At 41.6% G+C, this 17,412-nt stretch overlaps 1 protein-coding gene across 1 annotated transcript in view; it reads right to left on the minus strand.

The window, feature by feature from the left end:
- Positions 1-17,412, minus strand: part of LOC122937785 (serine/threonine-protein kinase Sgk3) — a 132,357-nt gene continuing 114,945 nt past the window's right edge. Inside the window, exons 11-17 of the mRNA XM_044292823.1 lie at positions 9,806-9,918; positions 9,682-9,718; positions 8,530-8,616; positions 5,169-5,264; positions 4,111-4,266; positions 3,060-3,149; positions 1-2,974 (exon numbers count right to left, since the gene is read on the minus strand). Coding sequence (XP_044148758.1) covers positions 2,804-2,974; positions 3,060-3,149; positions 4,111-4,266; positions 5,169-5,264; positions 8,530-8,616; positions 9,682-9,718; positions 9,806-9,918 — 750 coding nt within the window. The 3' untranslated portion in view covers positions 1-2,803. The remainder of the gene's footprint in view (positions 2,975-3,059; positions 3,150-4,110; positions 4,267-5,168; positions 5,265-8,529; positions 8,617-9,681; positions 9,719-9,805; positions 9,919-17,412) is intronic.

Below are 17,412 nucleotides of genomic sequence, written 5' to 3' on the forward strand. Positions count from 1 at the left end.
TTTATAGTTTAACATTGTTATTTACTAGACTTATAATAATTACACTTAACAAAAGGAACATTAGGATTTATAGCTGTTACAAAATAGACTTTGCATAGTAAACATGAGGCACACAATTCCTATACTCATCCATCTAAATTTAGTTTCCTTTCCAGTTTTTCATAGGTAGTACAAAGAGTGCATATCCTTACAGTTAACAAGATAGAGCTACATCTGAGATATCAGAAAAGAAAAACAGAACAAATACCCATTATTGCAAAGATGAAAGATGACATTTTGGAGTGTATGTGCCAACCATTGTTCATTGCCAAGTCCAATTACATTGGCTCACAATGGTGCTGTTCAGGTAAAGATTTGTCTGAAAAGTAATCTCCTGACATTCAGATTCATAACAAGGGTGCTTCCGCACGTTCAGGTTATTTGATGCAGTTTTTGAAGCCAAAATCAAGAGTGGATCATAAAAACGAGAGAAAGTTGTGCAAGAATGTGTGTGGGGGGGGGGGGGGGGGGGCTGTAAAGGGAGGTTTACGTACCTGCTTCCCAGCGCTGGCTCCTCGCTCCTACTTCTCCTGGACTGTGATGCTCCACTGGAATCCCTCGCTGTAAACACCCGGTTTGACATTGCCACTGCCAATCACTGGCCGTAGCAGCGGTGACCGGATCCCCTTGTGTCATGTGGCCATTTCATGACATAAGTGAGGCCGGTCAACCGGATGTTGACGCGGGGAGACCTGAGAGCTGCAGAGGTCTGGTGGGAACAAAGCAGCCAGAACCACCACGGAATCAAGTAGGCATGGTTCCCTCTGAAGGACCTGCCACAATGGGGGGCATATTCCTCTGTGAGGACTCCAGGGGTGAACAACCCCTTTAAGCTTTCTCTCTGTTTAGGGTCCACTAAGAAGTAGGTTTTCTGAACAATGTCTTAAAAAGTAAGACAACAAGCTGTGTATACACTTTATAATGAAGTATGGTGTGAAGATACCAGGACATTACAATAACAAAAGCATACATACAAAAGATGAAGAGGAAATGTACACTTTACAACCATTGTGTATGCTACAGTTGACCAATAGTCTAATAAAGGAGGAAAAGAGGCTTGCACAGCAGCCATAATAATTCTATTTAAAGAACATTAAGAAGCTTGTCAGCAAATACATGGAAAGTACTGGAGTAAATCTATTTGATAGCACTGCTTGATGCCAGGAAAATATCATTTATACAGCAATGTCCATTTTCTGCAACATACCCTTCACTGATGTGTTCAAAAAACAACGGGTGAAATCTGTTGTTTTCAGTATGAAGATTTAAAAAAGTTATGTTCAATAATCTGTAAAAAGACACATCTTTGAACATCAAATGGACAATATATACTGGTGATTACCTCCCAACAGTGGCAACTCCTGCATTATAGCAAAGGAATCCATCATAGCATCATCGTTTTTTCTTACACGGGTCATTTTAAGGCTAAACTGTGGCTATTCCTGAATATTAGGATGGATTTTTTGGGATGTTGGGTCAGACAAATATATTGCTACTTTTTCATAAAGTCAACAGGTTTAAAGAATATATTCATCTTTACTTCATTGAGACATTTTAGAAAATGGCACCCGCAGGGTGTACCATCTTTACTTGAGCAATGAGGGTTAACTCAGAGATTCCCATATGTCCATATATGCAGACGGTACTCCCAATGAAATCAGTGGGAATGTAATGATTTCAAGTTGGCTGTTGTCTCATAACTGGGAAACTGAAATTTCAGAGTCCATCTCTAGCTTTTAGCACCATGCCATTTTTAGGTCCAACATTCTTATGTTGAGGAATTTCTTAATATACAGAATAGAAGAATGCCGTTCTTTGATAGATCCATCCTTAGGCTTAAACTCCAGCTCCTCTCCGACCCTCTAATGGATAATTTTCTAAGCAGATTCATGCCCATATCAAAAGTTCAATCTTGATTTGGTCATAAATCAGCTCAGAAGATTGTTCAAAAGAGGCCAGAAAAGGAGGTTCGAGAATAAGCCAACAGCCAGCCAATCTAATGGACTTTTCACAGAACATCTTTCTGCATGTTCTGTGAAGCGTAGTAGATGCAAAGGCCAAACATTGCAAAGTTTTTATAAAAATCTATTCTAGAAACTTTTCTAGTCCAAAATATATGTAAATTAATAATAAAAAAATGTCTCAAAAGGTGTCCATAGCATTTATATCTATGTCTATGCAGGTGATAGATCAAAGATATATTAAATGGGCTGTCCCATCTGGGAGATTTATGGCATATCAATAGGTCTGATAAGGGACTTCTGAAAAAAGTCTAGTGAGCACACATGGCTATTTTCAGAAGTCCTATAGCAGTGCATGGACAGCAAGCCGTTCATGCGCTCAGCTATTTTTGTAAGTTCTACAGCAGTAAAAGGGGGCTGGCTGCGCATGTGTGGCTCCCTCTTCGTTTACTTTTAAGCCCAGTTCTGGAGATATTAGTGGGTCCTACAGGTGATACTGCCACCTATTAGATCTTTATAGCATATCCTATCTATATGCCTTAAATATCCCAGATGGGAATCCACCTTTAATTAAATCGGTGCAGAATTTTGAACCAATTTATGTTCAAGGGAGGACATTTACTTTAAGGGGCAGAGGACTTGGTAGAGTGCGGTAGTCCCTTCATTCTATTATTCGGAGGGGGGGAGTCTTCGTTCATGGACTCTTTGCGATGCTATCTTCTAACATGTCTCAAAATATAAAGATGCATATACGGTCTAACCCGTAAGGATATAATTCATGTAGAGCTAGACAAAATATGTTTCTAAAAGTAAAAGTCATCAGAAGGTGGAGCATAAGAAAAGCCAACAAAAGCATCATCTGCTTCTTCAACACTAGCATTAACAATAGAGTAGTCTGTAGATATACAGACAGAATCTGGAACCATAGAATCTGTGAATTCTGTGTCAAAATTTGAAATATCATCTGGGCCATCCTAGAATGAAAGAAAAAAAGCTTTATCAGAAAGTCAGTTCAAACCTGTTTATTGTAAATTATTAATTGTAATATATACTACGTACCACGTGAGGATCATAGGGTGGAGAGATCTTTTTTTCCATCAGATCAGTCCAGTTTATGGATGAGAAAAAAGGATGGTTCTTAATTTCTTGCTATAAAGTAAAGAAAATGAAAGGTAATTCTATGCCAGCAAAAAAGGGGAAATATTTTTCCCAGAGATGAACTATGATTAGATTACAGAACCAAGGACGAGGAAGTTACAGTTATTCATCAAATAACAGCCTGGAACAGTATTGTAACAGGAAGAATACGTACAGTATACACAAAGTATTAAGGTACTGTTAAAGGGTTGTTTCATGCATCTAGTCATATCTACTGTATCTTGCAAAGACCTATCCGTAGGAATCCATAGCTCGCTGTAAAGTATACCTGACAGTTCAATAATTTTCAATAAATACTGTATGCAAGAATACACTTTGTAATATATCTCATTAAAATGTATCTTTCTCAACTTATCAGATGCTTTTTCCCCCATATTTGTGGGCTATTTGCATTGTAAGATCTCAGAATCTCCGCACTCACTTAAAAAAAAAACTCAGCTAATAACTTCATGAGAGCTTTTAGCCTTACTGAGAGATCATTTCACAGTGCAGAGCTCTAGAGAGACTGTATAAAAAAAGAGACAGTCTAGTAAATATTGTACTTGTATCTCGCAGCAGTGTTTGATTGAGGGCTAATCTGCTCACTTTTTTCACTGTAAAATGTTATGTCCTAAAGACTCTGCTGATGTGGTTTCTTTACACCAAGGCTTGGGGATGTGGTCCTGCAGACTGCTTGCCAGTCCACATATCCCATGAAGCAGAAGATGACTGATGTTATTGGGTCTGGGAGAAAATGGGATCTCAACCAGGACACTTATGAGAACCCTCTGCTAGTTCATAAGAAGCAGATACAGAACTGTGGAATGGCGTACAGGGTCCAGTGCTTTTGAGTGCGGGAGAAAACCATAGTAAATTTGTGCTCGTCACTTCTGGAGTGGAAAGGAACTGTTATGCTCAGAACTTACAGGAAATGTTAACTTAGTTTTCATAAATACGTATGAATATCACTTACAAAATCGTCATTTGATCCAAGTCTCTGCTTTGGATCCTTTTCAAGTAGCTCTTCCAAGATTGAGGATGCTGTTATACTTATGTCAGGCCGCATAACCAGAGGTTTGTGTAGAATGTTTTCATACATGGTTGAAGTGTCACGATTGTAAAATGGAGGCTGCATAAGAACACAAATCATAATCTTACAAACATATAAGAGTTGATAGAATTCCTCATTCTATCACATGAAGAATTGCTGAATTGTCATTCTATATAAGGAATAGAAACAACTTTATTCTTCAAGTAGCTGCAGTCATAGTAAGGGCGTCTAGCTTATGGAGCCATCTAACATAGCAATATTTTTGCAAATAGAAAGACAACAATGTAGTATATGAAACTGGCGAAGTAAAGTGGTATGACAAGTGGTAAAGCAGGGACAAGGGGTTCAAGATTTGGCCTCATGCATTAAAGGGGTTGTCCAACAGTTTTAAAATTCTCCGGAGGGCAGACAGATATAATGAGCCCTTTGGACTGGAAGTGGTGACATCAAATCCATTGTTTACAGTCCATCACTGGCCTCAGTGGTCATATGCTGTTCATGCACATGTTTTTGCTTTTATAAGCGGTTTCTCTGAGAATATTAAAACCTGTCGACAACCCCTTTAAGCTCTGTGTATAGAGAACAGCTGAATGAGTGAAGCCTGGAGATCCTTTAGCACCAAAGATGATCTTGGCCTGACTGTACCCTTAAGAAACTGAACACATTTGGGGAGATTTATCAAAACTGGTGTAAAGGAAAACTGGCTTAGTTAACCATAGCAACCAATCAGATTCCACCTTTCATTTTTCAGAGCTCCTTTTGAAAATGAAAGGTGGAATGTGATTGGTTGCTATGGTTAACTAAGTCAGTTTTCCTTTACACCAGTTTTGATAAATCTTCCTCATTGACCCCATTGACAAGCTTTGTAAGAAAACCCCTTTCTATCGCAAAGTCAGACACCTAAAAATGCAGACGAAGAGGTCACAAGTTTACATTACCAAAATTCACACCAATGCAGTCAGCACAGAAGAGAAGCTTACCAGGCCGTGCAGCATTTCATAAAGCACAGATCCAAGACACCACCAATCTACTGTGTTGTCATATGGCTGCTTCTTTATCACTTCTGGTGCTAGATACTGAAAAAATAAACAATGGGGGTCAATTATTATTAGATACTGTATATGCCAATTTTTGGCGTATATCTGTCGCAGATTTGATCACAAAGGGGGTTGTCGGACTAATCTGACTTTTCCCTGCTCACGCCAGGTTGGCCGGTTTCATTTATAATTTTCTACGCCTTAGGCGTTAGGCGTAGAAAATTATCTAAATCTATGCCAGCAAGGGAGCTAGCGTAGATTTAGGCAGACGGTGGATGCGTGTAGACTTAGGCAAATCATGTACACGATCGTTGTTTTGGTCCGCATCCGAGCCGCAGTTTTTGCGGCTTGGATGCGGACCCACTCACTTCAATGGGGCCGCAAAAGATGCGGACAGCACTCAGTGTGCTGTCCGCATCCATTTCTCCGTTCCGTGGTCCGCAAAAAAAAATAACCTGTCCTATTTTTGTCTGTTTTGCGGACAAGAATAGGCAGTTATAGCAATAGCTGTCCGTGCCGTTCCACAAATTGCGAAACGCACATGGACGCCTTCTGTGTTTTGCAGATCCGCAATTTGCGGACCGCAAAACACACAACGGTCGTGTGCATGAGGCCTTAGGCGAATCATGCGCCAGCGTAAGGGGTATTAAGGCTACTTTCACACTAGCGTTTCTATTTTACGGTATTGAGATCAGTCATAGGGTCTCAATACCGGAAAAAAACGCTTCAGTTTTGTAACTGAACAGAACGCAATGCTCCAAAATGTATTCCGTTCCGTTTATTTGTGTTCTAATACCGTAGAGCAAACCACAGCACTATGCGGTTTGCTTTCCTTCATGGGATGCGGAGCAAGACGGATTCGTCATGACGCACAATGCAAGTTAATGGGACAGATCCGTGTTCTCTGACAATAGAAAATGGATCCGTCCCCCATTGACTTTCAGTGGAGTTCATGACTGATCCGTCTTGGTCATGTTAAAGATAATACAACCTGATCCGTTCATAACGGATGCAGATGGTTGTATTATCAGTAACTGAAGCGTTTTTGCTGAACCCTGCCGGATCCAGTAAAAACGCTAGTGTGACAGTAGCCTAAGACCGGCGTCTAAAATGTCAGTCTTAATAAATGACCCAGATGTATGCATTCAATATCATCTGACACAAAGCGAAGGAAGTTTTCGGTCTCATCTCACAGGGGCTTTCCACTAAGAAGGCACTGAGCAAGCACTGGTATGATCATAAATGTGATTTCAGGAGGACAAAATATTGCAACTGGGTTACTGTATGCTTCAGGAGTGGCATTGTACATATAAAAAGTCCCAGAACACCCATTTACATGTTCATATTTGTCTATGCATATAAGTCTGGATTAGAGGTGCAGGGAATTCCCTTGATATGGGGAGGGCTGAGCACAGTCAATAGACTTCATGATTTTCAGACAAATATTATAGTTAGAAAACATTCACTACGTAGAAATCTATGTGATGATCCAAGCATTAAAGGATCTCATAATGAATTAGAGGATCCCGAACACTGCACAGTTTTCCCATATCACCAGTTTTCCATTACAGAACTTTCATTCCACTGCATCCTGTTGGTTTTTCTAACCAAACGGGGCATGATTTACTCTGCAGGGTCTCATAAGGCTTGCCAACATGAAGAGGGGAGGTGTAGGGGTCGTGACCACTGCAGAGGGAACAGTGTGTCAGAAGGGGTAAGCCCTGTGAAATATTACAAAGCAAAGCATGCTGGGTTTGGTTAGAAAACCCAATAGGTGGGAACTAATACCTCATCTAATATAATTACATATAGATCATACACAGTTTGAAAAATGCTGCTATGCCTCTTTGACTTTCCCTTTAATTTGCGACTATGTGCACCATGCAGGATGCAGTGATTTATTCGTTTTTTGTTTTTAATATATAAAATGACCCTACCCCTTGATCGTGTGCTCTATGGACTCTAACTGTACAAAATAAAAACTTTACTGGGATATTCAGGACTTACTTATTGATGATTTTTTTTAGGATAGGTCATGGATGTCAAACTCATGGCCCTCCAGATGTTGCAAAACTACAACTCCCATCATTCCCTGATAGCTGTAGTATGCCCAGGCATGATGGGAGTTGTAGTTTTGCAACAGCTGGAGGGCCACGAGTTTGACATCCCTGGGATAGGTCATCAATATTGGACTGGCAGCTTTTACTGGCTGTGGAGATGGAACTAGGCATTGGAACTATATAGTGCCAAACACTGTCTAGTCGCCGGGAAATACTAAATAAAACATGCTAGGCATTTTGTAGATTGTAACACATACCACATAAAATTAACATTAAAGAATAAATGTGGGATTACAAACAACCAGCATGAATTTAGAAAAGAAAACTAGCACAATTATTTTGGGAAAGGAAGGGATTTAATACAGAAATTATTGGAGATAAAAAAAAATAAAGTGTTGCTGCTGAGAATGCAATAGAGTGCTAGGTCATAGGAGTGTATAACCTGTATGGTCACACAAGGCATGTCAGATGTCTCTACTTCAGGGTCCATTCATCCAACCGTAAGGGCTCTGTGCCCAGGCTGCAGACAGCAAATAGTGGTCCGCAATGGATGAGCACCGGTTGTGTGAATCACGTATTGTGGTGCGGACCCCTTGACTTGAATGGGTCCACGATCTGCAAAATATGGTATAGGATAGGACATGTCTTATCTTTTGTGGTGCAGAGTCACGAACCCGAAAGCCCATGGAAGCGCCTACAAGTGCTTCAGATCCGAACCTCTGTGCCTGACATTTCCTATCTTTTGCAGATCGCGAACCCATTAAAGTCAGTGTGTCCGCATCCGCACCATGGAGTGCACACAAACTGTGCGCCTTATATTGCGGACTCGCCATTTGCGGTCCGCAATACGGGCACGGAGCCCTTATGGTTGTGTGAATATAACAAGCAAGAGGGTACTGCTCATGGCACCATCCAGTATAAGGCTTGTAATTACAGTATACAGGGTCATACATGGAAGTGGTTGTAAGGCTACGTTTACCCTCACAGACATAACAGCTGAAAAATGTTAATTTAGGTAACATTACTTCAATTGCTCACACTGTGTAGCTTAACATTTGTGCAATAACAGAAGGCACTAATTGTGTCCAGGCTAAAACACAGTATTTTTATTTTTTCCGGAAGAAAACCTCCTCTCACTATACGTCTGCCCTATTGGCGCATATGGACCTCTATGGGGTCATATGCTCTAATAAGGCTTCTTGTCATCCAAGTACTTCTCGTCATCCTTTAGTCCAAAAACTTACCTCTGGTGTACCACAAAAGGTTAGCGTTTTGTCTGAATTTGAAATCCCTTCTTTGCAAAGTCCAAAATCCGTTAACACAATATGGCCCTAGGACAAAAGAAAATGGAGATTATCTCAATTTTAATTAATTGCAACCCAAGCAGAACTGGTAAACATTTTTGGGTGGTCATATAAAAATAAAAGCAAAAGGTTTTCTGAGACTTTTTAACTGATGACTTATCATCTGGATAGGTCTTCAGTATCTGATTAGTGGTCTTCTAATAGCTTACCAAGCACAGCACTGTACATTGCACCTAGACCACGTGACCGATGAACGTGATGTCAATGGCCTAGCTGCGAGAAGCTGCGGCACTCACAGGAACGATACAGCCTTATCAAACAGCTGATTGGCGGGGTCCCAGATGTTGGGCCCCACCAATCAGATCCAGAGAATAGGTCATCAGCTATTTGAGAAGGTATCGGCGTTCATAGCAGCACTGCGGCCTTCTCACAGCTTTTCCTTGGACGTCACGTTCATCGGTCACATTGCCTAGACACAGCTTAGCCCTATTGAAGTGAATGGGGCTGAGCTGCGATACCAAGCACAGTCGCTAACCAGAGAATAGGTCATCAGTTAGAAAGTCCTGGAAAAAAACTTTAATGTACTGTCATTAGGTCTCAATCTGAGGCTGGCCCTTGGATTGCCACCGTGAATTTTCAGTGTGCAATGCCGCAGATCCAATTGTGGATGAGCTTAAGTCAGTGGGGGCAACCCATATGTGACTACCCTACCACAGTACCTGCACAGCTTTCACATAGATTCTGTGTCAAGAAGTGACATAAATTTCAAACCTGCACTGACAAAATTCATGACTCTCATGAATGGCAACGCAAATTCCCATTTGAAACAATGAGTTTTAAGCTGTGTGAACATAGAAACACTTAGAAAATGATATCAGGTCTGGCCTAGCTATCATATTCACCAATGTCATGTGCCGACTGTTTAGGAATATAGCACACACTACAGGAGGGAGAGACGAGTGCACCACTCTGGTTGGGCTAAAAACGTAGTCTACATTTCTGGCTGAAGCAATATTTTAATATGATACAAGAAAACATTAAATAACAAAATGTTACGATATGAAGATGGGTACATTAGAAATAATGAATTACCTTTGAGTCTAAGAGGATATTTTCTGGTTTTAGGTCCCTGTCAATAAAAGTAATATTTTATTAAGATCTTCTATCATTTTGAATACATCCTATAGAGAGTGTTTGCAGAATACAACAAACATACCTATATATGATTTCAATTGAGTGCAAGTATCCTAAAGCACTACTGATTTCTGCAGCATAAAAAAGTGCCCGGGGCTCAGCAAAGTATCGCTCTCTTTGTAGATGAAAAAAGAGCTGGAAGAGAAATGTATATCATTTCATTATAAAAGATTTATTCAGCCGGTCATAAGATGTAATATTATACATTATACATGATATAGTAATACATTTATCTATACTTAATTTTTTAACAGGGCCCTAAAGAATGTATATATATCATATACACTGAACAAAAATATAAACGCAACACTTTCGGTTTTGTTTCCATTTTGCATGAGCTGAACTCAAAGATCTGGAACATTTTCTACATACACAAAAGACCCATTACTCACAAATCTGTATAAGGCCTCTTTCACACTTGCGTTGTCCGGATCCGGCGTGTACTCCACTTGCTGGAATTACACGCCAGATCCGGAAAAACGCAAGTGTACTGAAAGCATTTGAAGACGGATCAGTCTTCAAAATGCTTTCAGTGTTACTATGGCAGCCAGGACACTATTAAAGTCCTGGTTGCCATAGTAGGAGCGGGGAGCGGGGAGCGGTATACTTCCAGTCCGCGCGGCTCCCGGGGCGCTCCAGAGTGACGTCAGAGCGCCCCATGTGCATGGATGACGTGCCATGCGATCACGTCATCCATGCGTGTGGGGCGCCCTGACGTCACTCTGGAGCGCCCCGCTCCCCGCACGGACGGTAAGTATGCTGCTCCCCCGCTCCCCGCTACACTTTACCATGGCTGCCAGGACTTTAGCGTCCCGGCAGCCATGGTAACCATTCAGAAAAAGCTAAACGTTAGATCCGGCAATGCGCCGAAACGACGTTTAGCTTAAGGCCGGATCCGGATCAATGCCTAATGCCTTTCAATGGGCATTAATTCCGGATCCGGCCTTGTGGCAAGTCTTCAGGATTTTTGGCCGGAGCAAAAAGCACAGCATGCTGCGGTATTTTCTCCGGCCAAAAAACGTTCCGTTCCGGAACTGAAGACATCCTGATGCATCCTGAACGGATTTCACTCCATTCAGAATGCATTAGGATAAAACTGATCAGGATTCTTCTGGCATAGAGCCCCGACGACGGAACTCTATGCCGGAAGAAAAGAACGCAGGTGTGAAAGAGCCCTAACTCTGTTGGGGGGTCAGAAAACCAGTCAGTATCTGGTGTGGCCACCATTTGCCTCACGCAGTGCAACACACTCCGTTGTATAGAGTTGATCAGGTTGTTGATTGTGGCCTGTGGAATGTTAGTCCACTCAACTACAATAGCTGTGCGAAGTTGCAGTATATTGTATATTGGCAGGAACTGGCACACGCTGTCGTATACGCCGATCCAGAGCATCCCAAACATGCTCCAGTCACATAACCAGTTACATGAGGCCGGCTGCTGCTGTCATCCTTACAAGCTCCTGTGCTGCGGAACTTCAGACATGCCCCCTCTTCACTCCAGCAGAGACGGCATGTTGCCTTACTAGCTTCAGACACGTCCTCTCTACACAGGACGTGCTGCCTGAGGAGGAGAGAGACCCCAGCGGCTGGAGCATAAATGTGAATACGGTCTGTGAGTGAGTCTGTGACTGTCTCTTCTCTGTGGGACAGGAGGGGGGGGGGGGGGGGGAGGACAGGGAACTAGTCAAGCTGCTGCTGGATGCTGTAGTAGACCAGCAGCTTCAATGCCATCTAGTTGTTTTAGTGCCTCATTAAGCAATTTGCCTCCATGACACCTACCCCCCCCCCCCCCATATCATGTCCTATCCCACCCTCATGGAGCCCTTGCTGTCTCCTTTCCTCCCTCATGTATCCAGAGCTCCTGTTCCACCCTCCTATCTCCTATTTCTGCCCTGCACAGACCTCCTGCCACTACTTCCTGTATGAATCCCCATCAGAGCCCCTTCCACTGACTTGCTGTGTCCACCCCTTGTCCATCCAGGGCCCTGGGCCCCTGTCTCACATCTCTGCCTCTCATTATGGTGGTGTCTGCACCATAAGGACCTTTTAACATCACAGGGTCCAGTGACTGTGCCCCCACCCTGTACTGTGCCCCCTTATTTCCTGCATTGTGCCCTCTTACAATACCCTGTACAGTGCCCCTAGTCATTCCCTGTACTGTGCCCTCTTATACCCTTTCATCTGGTCACTGTATGGTGGTGCTATCCAGTCACTGTATGGCGGCGTTATCCGGTCACTGTATAGAGGTGTTATCTGGTGACTGTATGGCGGTGGTATCCAATAACTGTATGGCAATAACTGTATCCCCTTCCCTGCCCACGCCACCTTTTTTAGTCCTGGCATGAGTGGGGAAAAGTTGCAGATTGCGGTGCTTAGGACTCTTGCGTATTTCTATTTAATAAATGACCCCCTAATTGTATTATTATTCCAGGGTAGGGATAATATCTTTATAGTACATAGTTTCTAGTGTATTATACTGTGCCCTGTATTTCCCAATAGATAAATGATCATTGGGAAATACAGTCCACACCGCCGACCACCAGGACCAGGTTGTGCCCCACTGTATACTAGTGCTTATTCTGGCACTAAGTCTGGGTTCACATCACATTTTTGCCATCCGTTTAATGTATACCAATGCTGTTAATGGTGTTGGACTGGGGTGCCTAGGGCCCTCCAGTCAAATTGATTCTGGAGTTTCACTGTGCAGAAACATGCAAATATGACCTGCTCACCTGTTAGAAAGTTCTGGAAAAAAAACTTTAATGTACTGTCATTAGTTCTCAATCTGAGGCTGGCCCTTGGATTGCCACCGTGAATTTTCAGTGTGCAATGCCGCAGATCCAATTGTGGATGAGCTTAAGTCAGTGGGGGCAACCCATATGTGACTACCCTACCACAATTGTGGGGTTTTGCAGCTCACTATCTTAATTATCACATTCATCATTTGGATGTTTTTTTGATTACTCGGGTGTACCTTGTACCTCTTGATGTGTCCTCACATCAACAGGGCTGTATACATAGGGCACCTCCTATTTATATGTTTGTGTGTTTGTCTGTTTTAAAGGTAGTCCACCACGTAGCTAGCATCCGCCACCTGTCATTTTTGAGGGAATGATAGGAGGCGGGAGTTTAGGCTCGAGGACAGAGAGTCCCCACCATCAGGAGGCGTCTCTGGGCTGAGGTGTAGTTTAGGGCATCAGTATAGGGACATTACTCCCGTACCCACCAATAGCTCACTCAACCCCCGGTGGATCTACCTTCAAACAGTATAGTCGAGTTCGTTTTGTGTTTGAAATTCAATAAAGTAATTATTTTTCGAGGGTTGACTCTTTTGCTGGACTAGGTTGATTCTGTATGCTTAACCCAATACTATCCCTTATCATACCTTTGCTGGACTTAATACCCTACTACAGTACCTGCACAGCTTTCACATAGATTCGGTGTCAAGAAGTGACATACATTTCAAACCTGCACTGACAAAATTCATGACTCATGAATGGCAACGCAAATTCCCATTTGAAACAATGAGTTTTAAGCTGTGTGAACATAGAAACACTTAGAAAATGATATCAGGTCTGGCCTAGCTATCATATTCACCAATGTCATGTGCCGACTGTTTAGGAATATAGCAAAATATTTGGCCATCCGTTTAATGTATACCAAAAGCGTATACATTATCAGATGCCTCAGACTGATGCTGTACAGTGGCATCTGTTTACCATACAGTTCCATTGTAAAAAAAACAAAAAAAAAACACACATACGTTAATGTATGTATTTTTTACTGGACTCTGCAGGATACAAAAACGTGGTGTGCTGCACATTTGTATACATCAAACAGATGTATGTGAACCCACTTGGGGAGGGCAGGGCGTACTAAAATTTTCTGTGGGGCCCAGTCAGTTCTAGCTACATCACTGCACAGCTCCTTCTCTCCTCTATTCCTGGGCCAGCGGTGACGTCATGACGTGTTTGTTATTGCTGCAGCGGGCCTGAGGAGAGAAGAAGGAGCGCAGGGAGCTGCGGTTAGTGAATAACAGGACCGCCAGCTCCCCTGCTCTCCAGCAATTATAGGTATGTAAAGGGGGACACTGTGAGGGCCCCTTACACAGTATAATGACCCCCAGTACCCCCCATTTAGTATAATGATCCCCAATGACTCTCCATTCAGTATAATGCCCCCCAGTGGGGGTGATTATTCTGAATGGGGGGCAACTGGGGGTCATAATTCTGAATCGAGGGCCGCTGTGGGGACATTATACTGTGTGGGGGCAACTGGGGGGTCATTAAACTGTGTGAAAGTCCACTAGTGGTCATTATACTGTATGGGGGCCGCTGGGGTCTTTATACGGTGTGGGAGCCACAGGGGGACATGTAAATGTAAAACAAATGCCTCAAGAGGGCCCACTGGGATTTATTGCCCATTAAATTAAATAGATGAAATATACCTGTGCAAAGCCAAGTCCTTCTGCTAAGATATTATATATATATATATATATATATATACACACACACACACACACATATATGCATACACATTCAGTCAACTAAATCTTTACCTAAAGCATTGTCTAAACTAGCAGTAGTTATACCCCCAATTTAACGCTGAAGAGCCGCTTTTAGATGTTTGGAAGCAGGGGCATAGCTAAAGGCTCATGGACCCTGTTGCAAGAATTCAGCTTGGGCCCCCCTGCCCTTAGTACTTTGTGGCCAGTGGCAGGAAAGGACATTACCTTCGTGCTGCCTGAGGCAAAAATTGACACCCCCCATGCCAAATTCTTGACCTACCCCTTCTCTCCAGCTAGAAGTGTAACCTGACCACCATGCACTTTCTATAATACCAGTGTCTTCTTATGTGGCACAAGGGTCTATGGGCCCCCTCAGGCTCCTGGGCCCGGTAGCGACTGCTACCTCTGCACCCCCTATAGCTGTTTGGAAGGCAAGATAGATGCTTGAATAGCTCCATAAATTTGTAATGTACTAAGAAATAACACCAATAAGATGAATGCAGGGTGATCTAAAACATGGTTTAAAATAGGTCAAAAGTACCACTGCTGAATTCATTTAAACCAATGATTTAGATGACCACATACAGGGAATTTGCCCCATGATCTAACGGACATTCCAATACATATTACTATTGGTCTGACGGCTGAAAATGGGAATGTGTCATCAGAAAACAAGTGAAAAAATAATTAAAAAAAATAAATACATTTTTTTTATGTTAAACATATTTTTAAAGAATTGTTGGTGATGTTAAATAGAATTTTCAATGTTTATATAAGAAAGTCTAATAAGTGCCATGTCTTGTTTTGTAAAATCACTTTTCAGCAGTCATCTCATTATCATCATAGGCAGAATTAGAATGACAGATATCACCTATATGTGGATAACACAGGATCTACCATTAGGGCCAGTTTTAGACAAAATGTGGCCCTTGGCAAAATCAAAAGTGGGGCCCCAAATCTTGCAATAATGTACTAACAACACAGTTACATTCTGTCAATTCTGGCCCTCCCTCACAGATTTACACCCCATAAAGCTCCTCACACAGATCTGCACCCTTTCTATACAGACTAATGGAGCAATTTACATCTGATGATTGTAAGTTGTGGTCCACTTGGGGGACAAAAAAGTGAAAATTAAAAAAGTTTCAAAATAAAAAAAAATTAAAATCACCCCCATTCCCCAAAATAAAAAGAAACTGAAAAAATAGCATTATGGACATCGCCCGTACTATTAAAGTTATTTTAAAAAAGTTAGCCCATATGGTGAATGGCGTAACAGAATTTTTTTTTAAAAAGGGCCAATTTGCATTTTTTTCATCACTTTATCTCCCAAGAAAATTGAATAAAAAGTGATCAAGTCATACACACTCAAAATGGTATTGTCAAAAAAGACAGATTGTCCTGCAAAAAAATGAGCCACCGCACATTTCCGTAGACATAGCTATAAAAAAAGTTCTAAGGGTCAGAATATCGCAATGAAAAGAAAATATATTTATTTTTTTAAGAGAATCCTGATGAGGCTTAGCTTGCTGCAGTGAGCGGGTCTATAGACGTTCTGAGCTGGGTTGCCACCTTTTCCCAACAAAAAATACTGGTAACACAAGTTAGGTTGGTGTGGGTTAATACGGGTGTTATTTGATCATATTTTCCATTTTGCTCTATTTTTTTCTCAATAACTTTTTAATGTTAGGGACACCGTGTATTTAAGTTTTATTTAGCCTTTATTTTTAAAATGTTTCGGCAGGGATTTAAACTCGCAACTATCTACATTGAAGGTAAGAACCTTAACCACTGGGCTATAGAGCTCAATGCTGAAAAGCCTCATAGAAGTTTGTCTTGTATTAAAAACCTCATAGAAGTTTCAGCAATGACTTAGCATTGAGCTCTATAGCCCAGTGGTTAAGGTTCTTGCCTTCAATGTAGATGGTTGTGAGTTCAAATCCCCACAGAAACATTAAAAAAATAGATTCTAAACTAGATTTATATACACAGGGTGTCTGCAAGTATAGTGACCATGCTTAGCAATACCCCTTTCATGTAACACTGACTCTGTGCAAAACCAGGTCCTTCTGCTAATAAATATATATATATATATATATATATATATATATATATATAAAACACACAAAGGAGTCAGAGCAGGGACTCCTAAGTTGGGAAATTCCCCACTATGTTCAACCATATATGATCTCTCTGGGACTGAAGCAGGGGGCCCTTAGAGGATCGGGGGGCAGTTTACCCCCCCTAACGCCGGCCCTGTCTACCATTCACAATGGGTGATGTCACAGCTTAGATGCCTAGAAAACTCTCCCATGGAAGTGAATGAGGTCATCTACTGTGCATTGTTTCTATGCACCATGGTGACTGCTGTAAAGCATATTTCTAAATGCTGTTAATGGTGTTGGACTGGTGCCTAGGGCCCTCCAGTCAAATTGATTCTGGAGTTTCACTGTGCAGAAACATGCAAATATGACCTGCTCACCTGCAGTGACTTTGAGAAGGCAGGTCCCTGAGAATAAAAAAGGATACTGGCTTGCCTGCCCAACTCGGGAAATGTTTTTTTACAGTACAAATTAATGCGAAGCAATAGTATTGGCTCTTTGGAGCCAATACATTCTAATACTGTATGGTGCTCCTAAAACGGCAACAATGCAATTAGCTGATCCTGGGGATGCCAGGTGTCCGACGACCACTGATCTGATATTGATGACCTATCCTATCCTTATTCCCAAATTTATATTTTTTATGTTTTACTACTTTTGTAGAACACTTTTTGCTTAGTGTTGGCACATTCCAATCCAAGAGCCATAATATTAAAAAAGTGTCATTGCTGGTAGTAAGGAGGATTTTTTGCAGTTTTTTAATGGGATTTATAGTTTTCAGTGGTACTATTTTGGGTTACACATGACTTTTTGTATTGTTTTAACTTTCCATGTTTTAAAAAGCAATAACAACAAAAAAAAACACTGTTCTTTTTTACCTTTTTTCAGACAACATTCACTGTGCAGGATAAATAAAATCATATGAAACATATGAATGCGAGAATACCCATTTTGTTTATTTTTACTTAAATATATACACCCTTGGGCATTTTCTTAATGATTTTATTAATTGTGGGCACTT

Source organism: Bufo gargarizans, chromosome 5 (genome assembly GCF_014858855.1).
Source record: "Bufo gargarizans isolate SCDJY-AF-19 chromosome 5, ASM1485885v1, whole genome shotgun sequence".
In the NCBI taxonomy this organism is placed as follows: domain Eukaryota; kingdom Metazoa; phylum Chordata; class Amphibia; order Anura; family Bufonidae; genus Bufo; species Bufo gargarizans.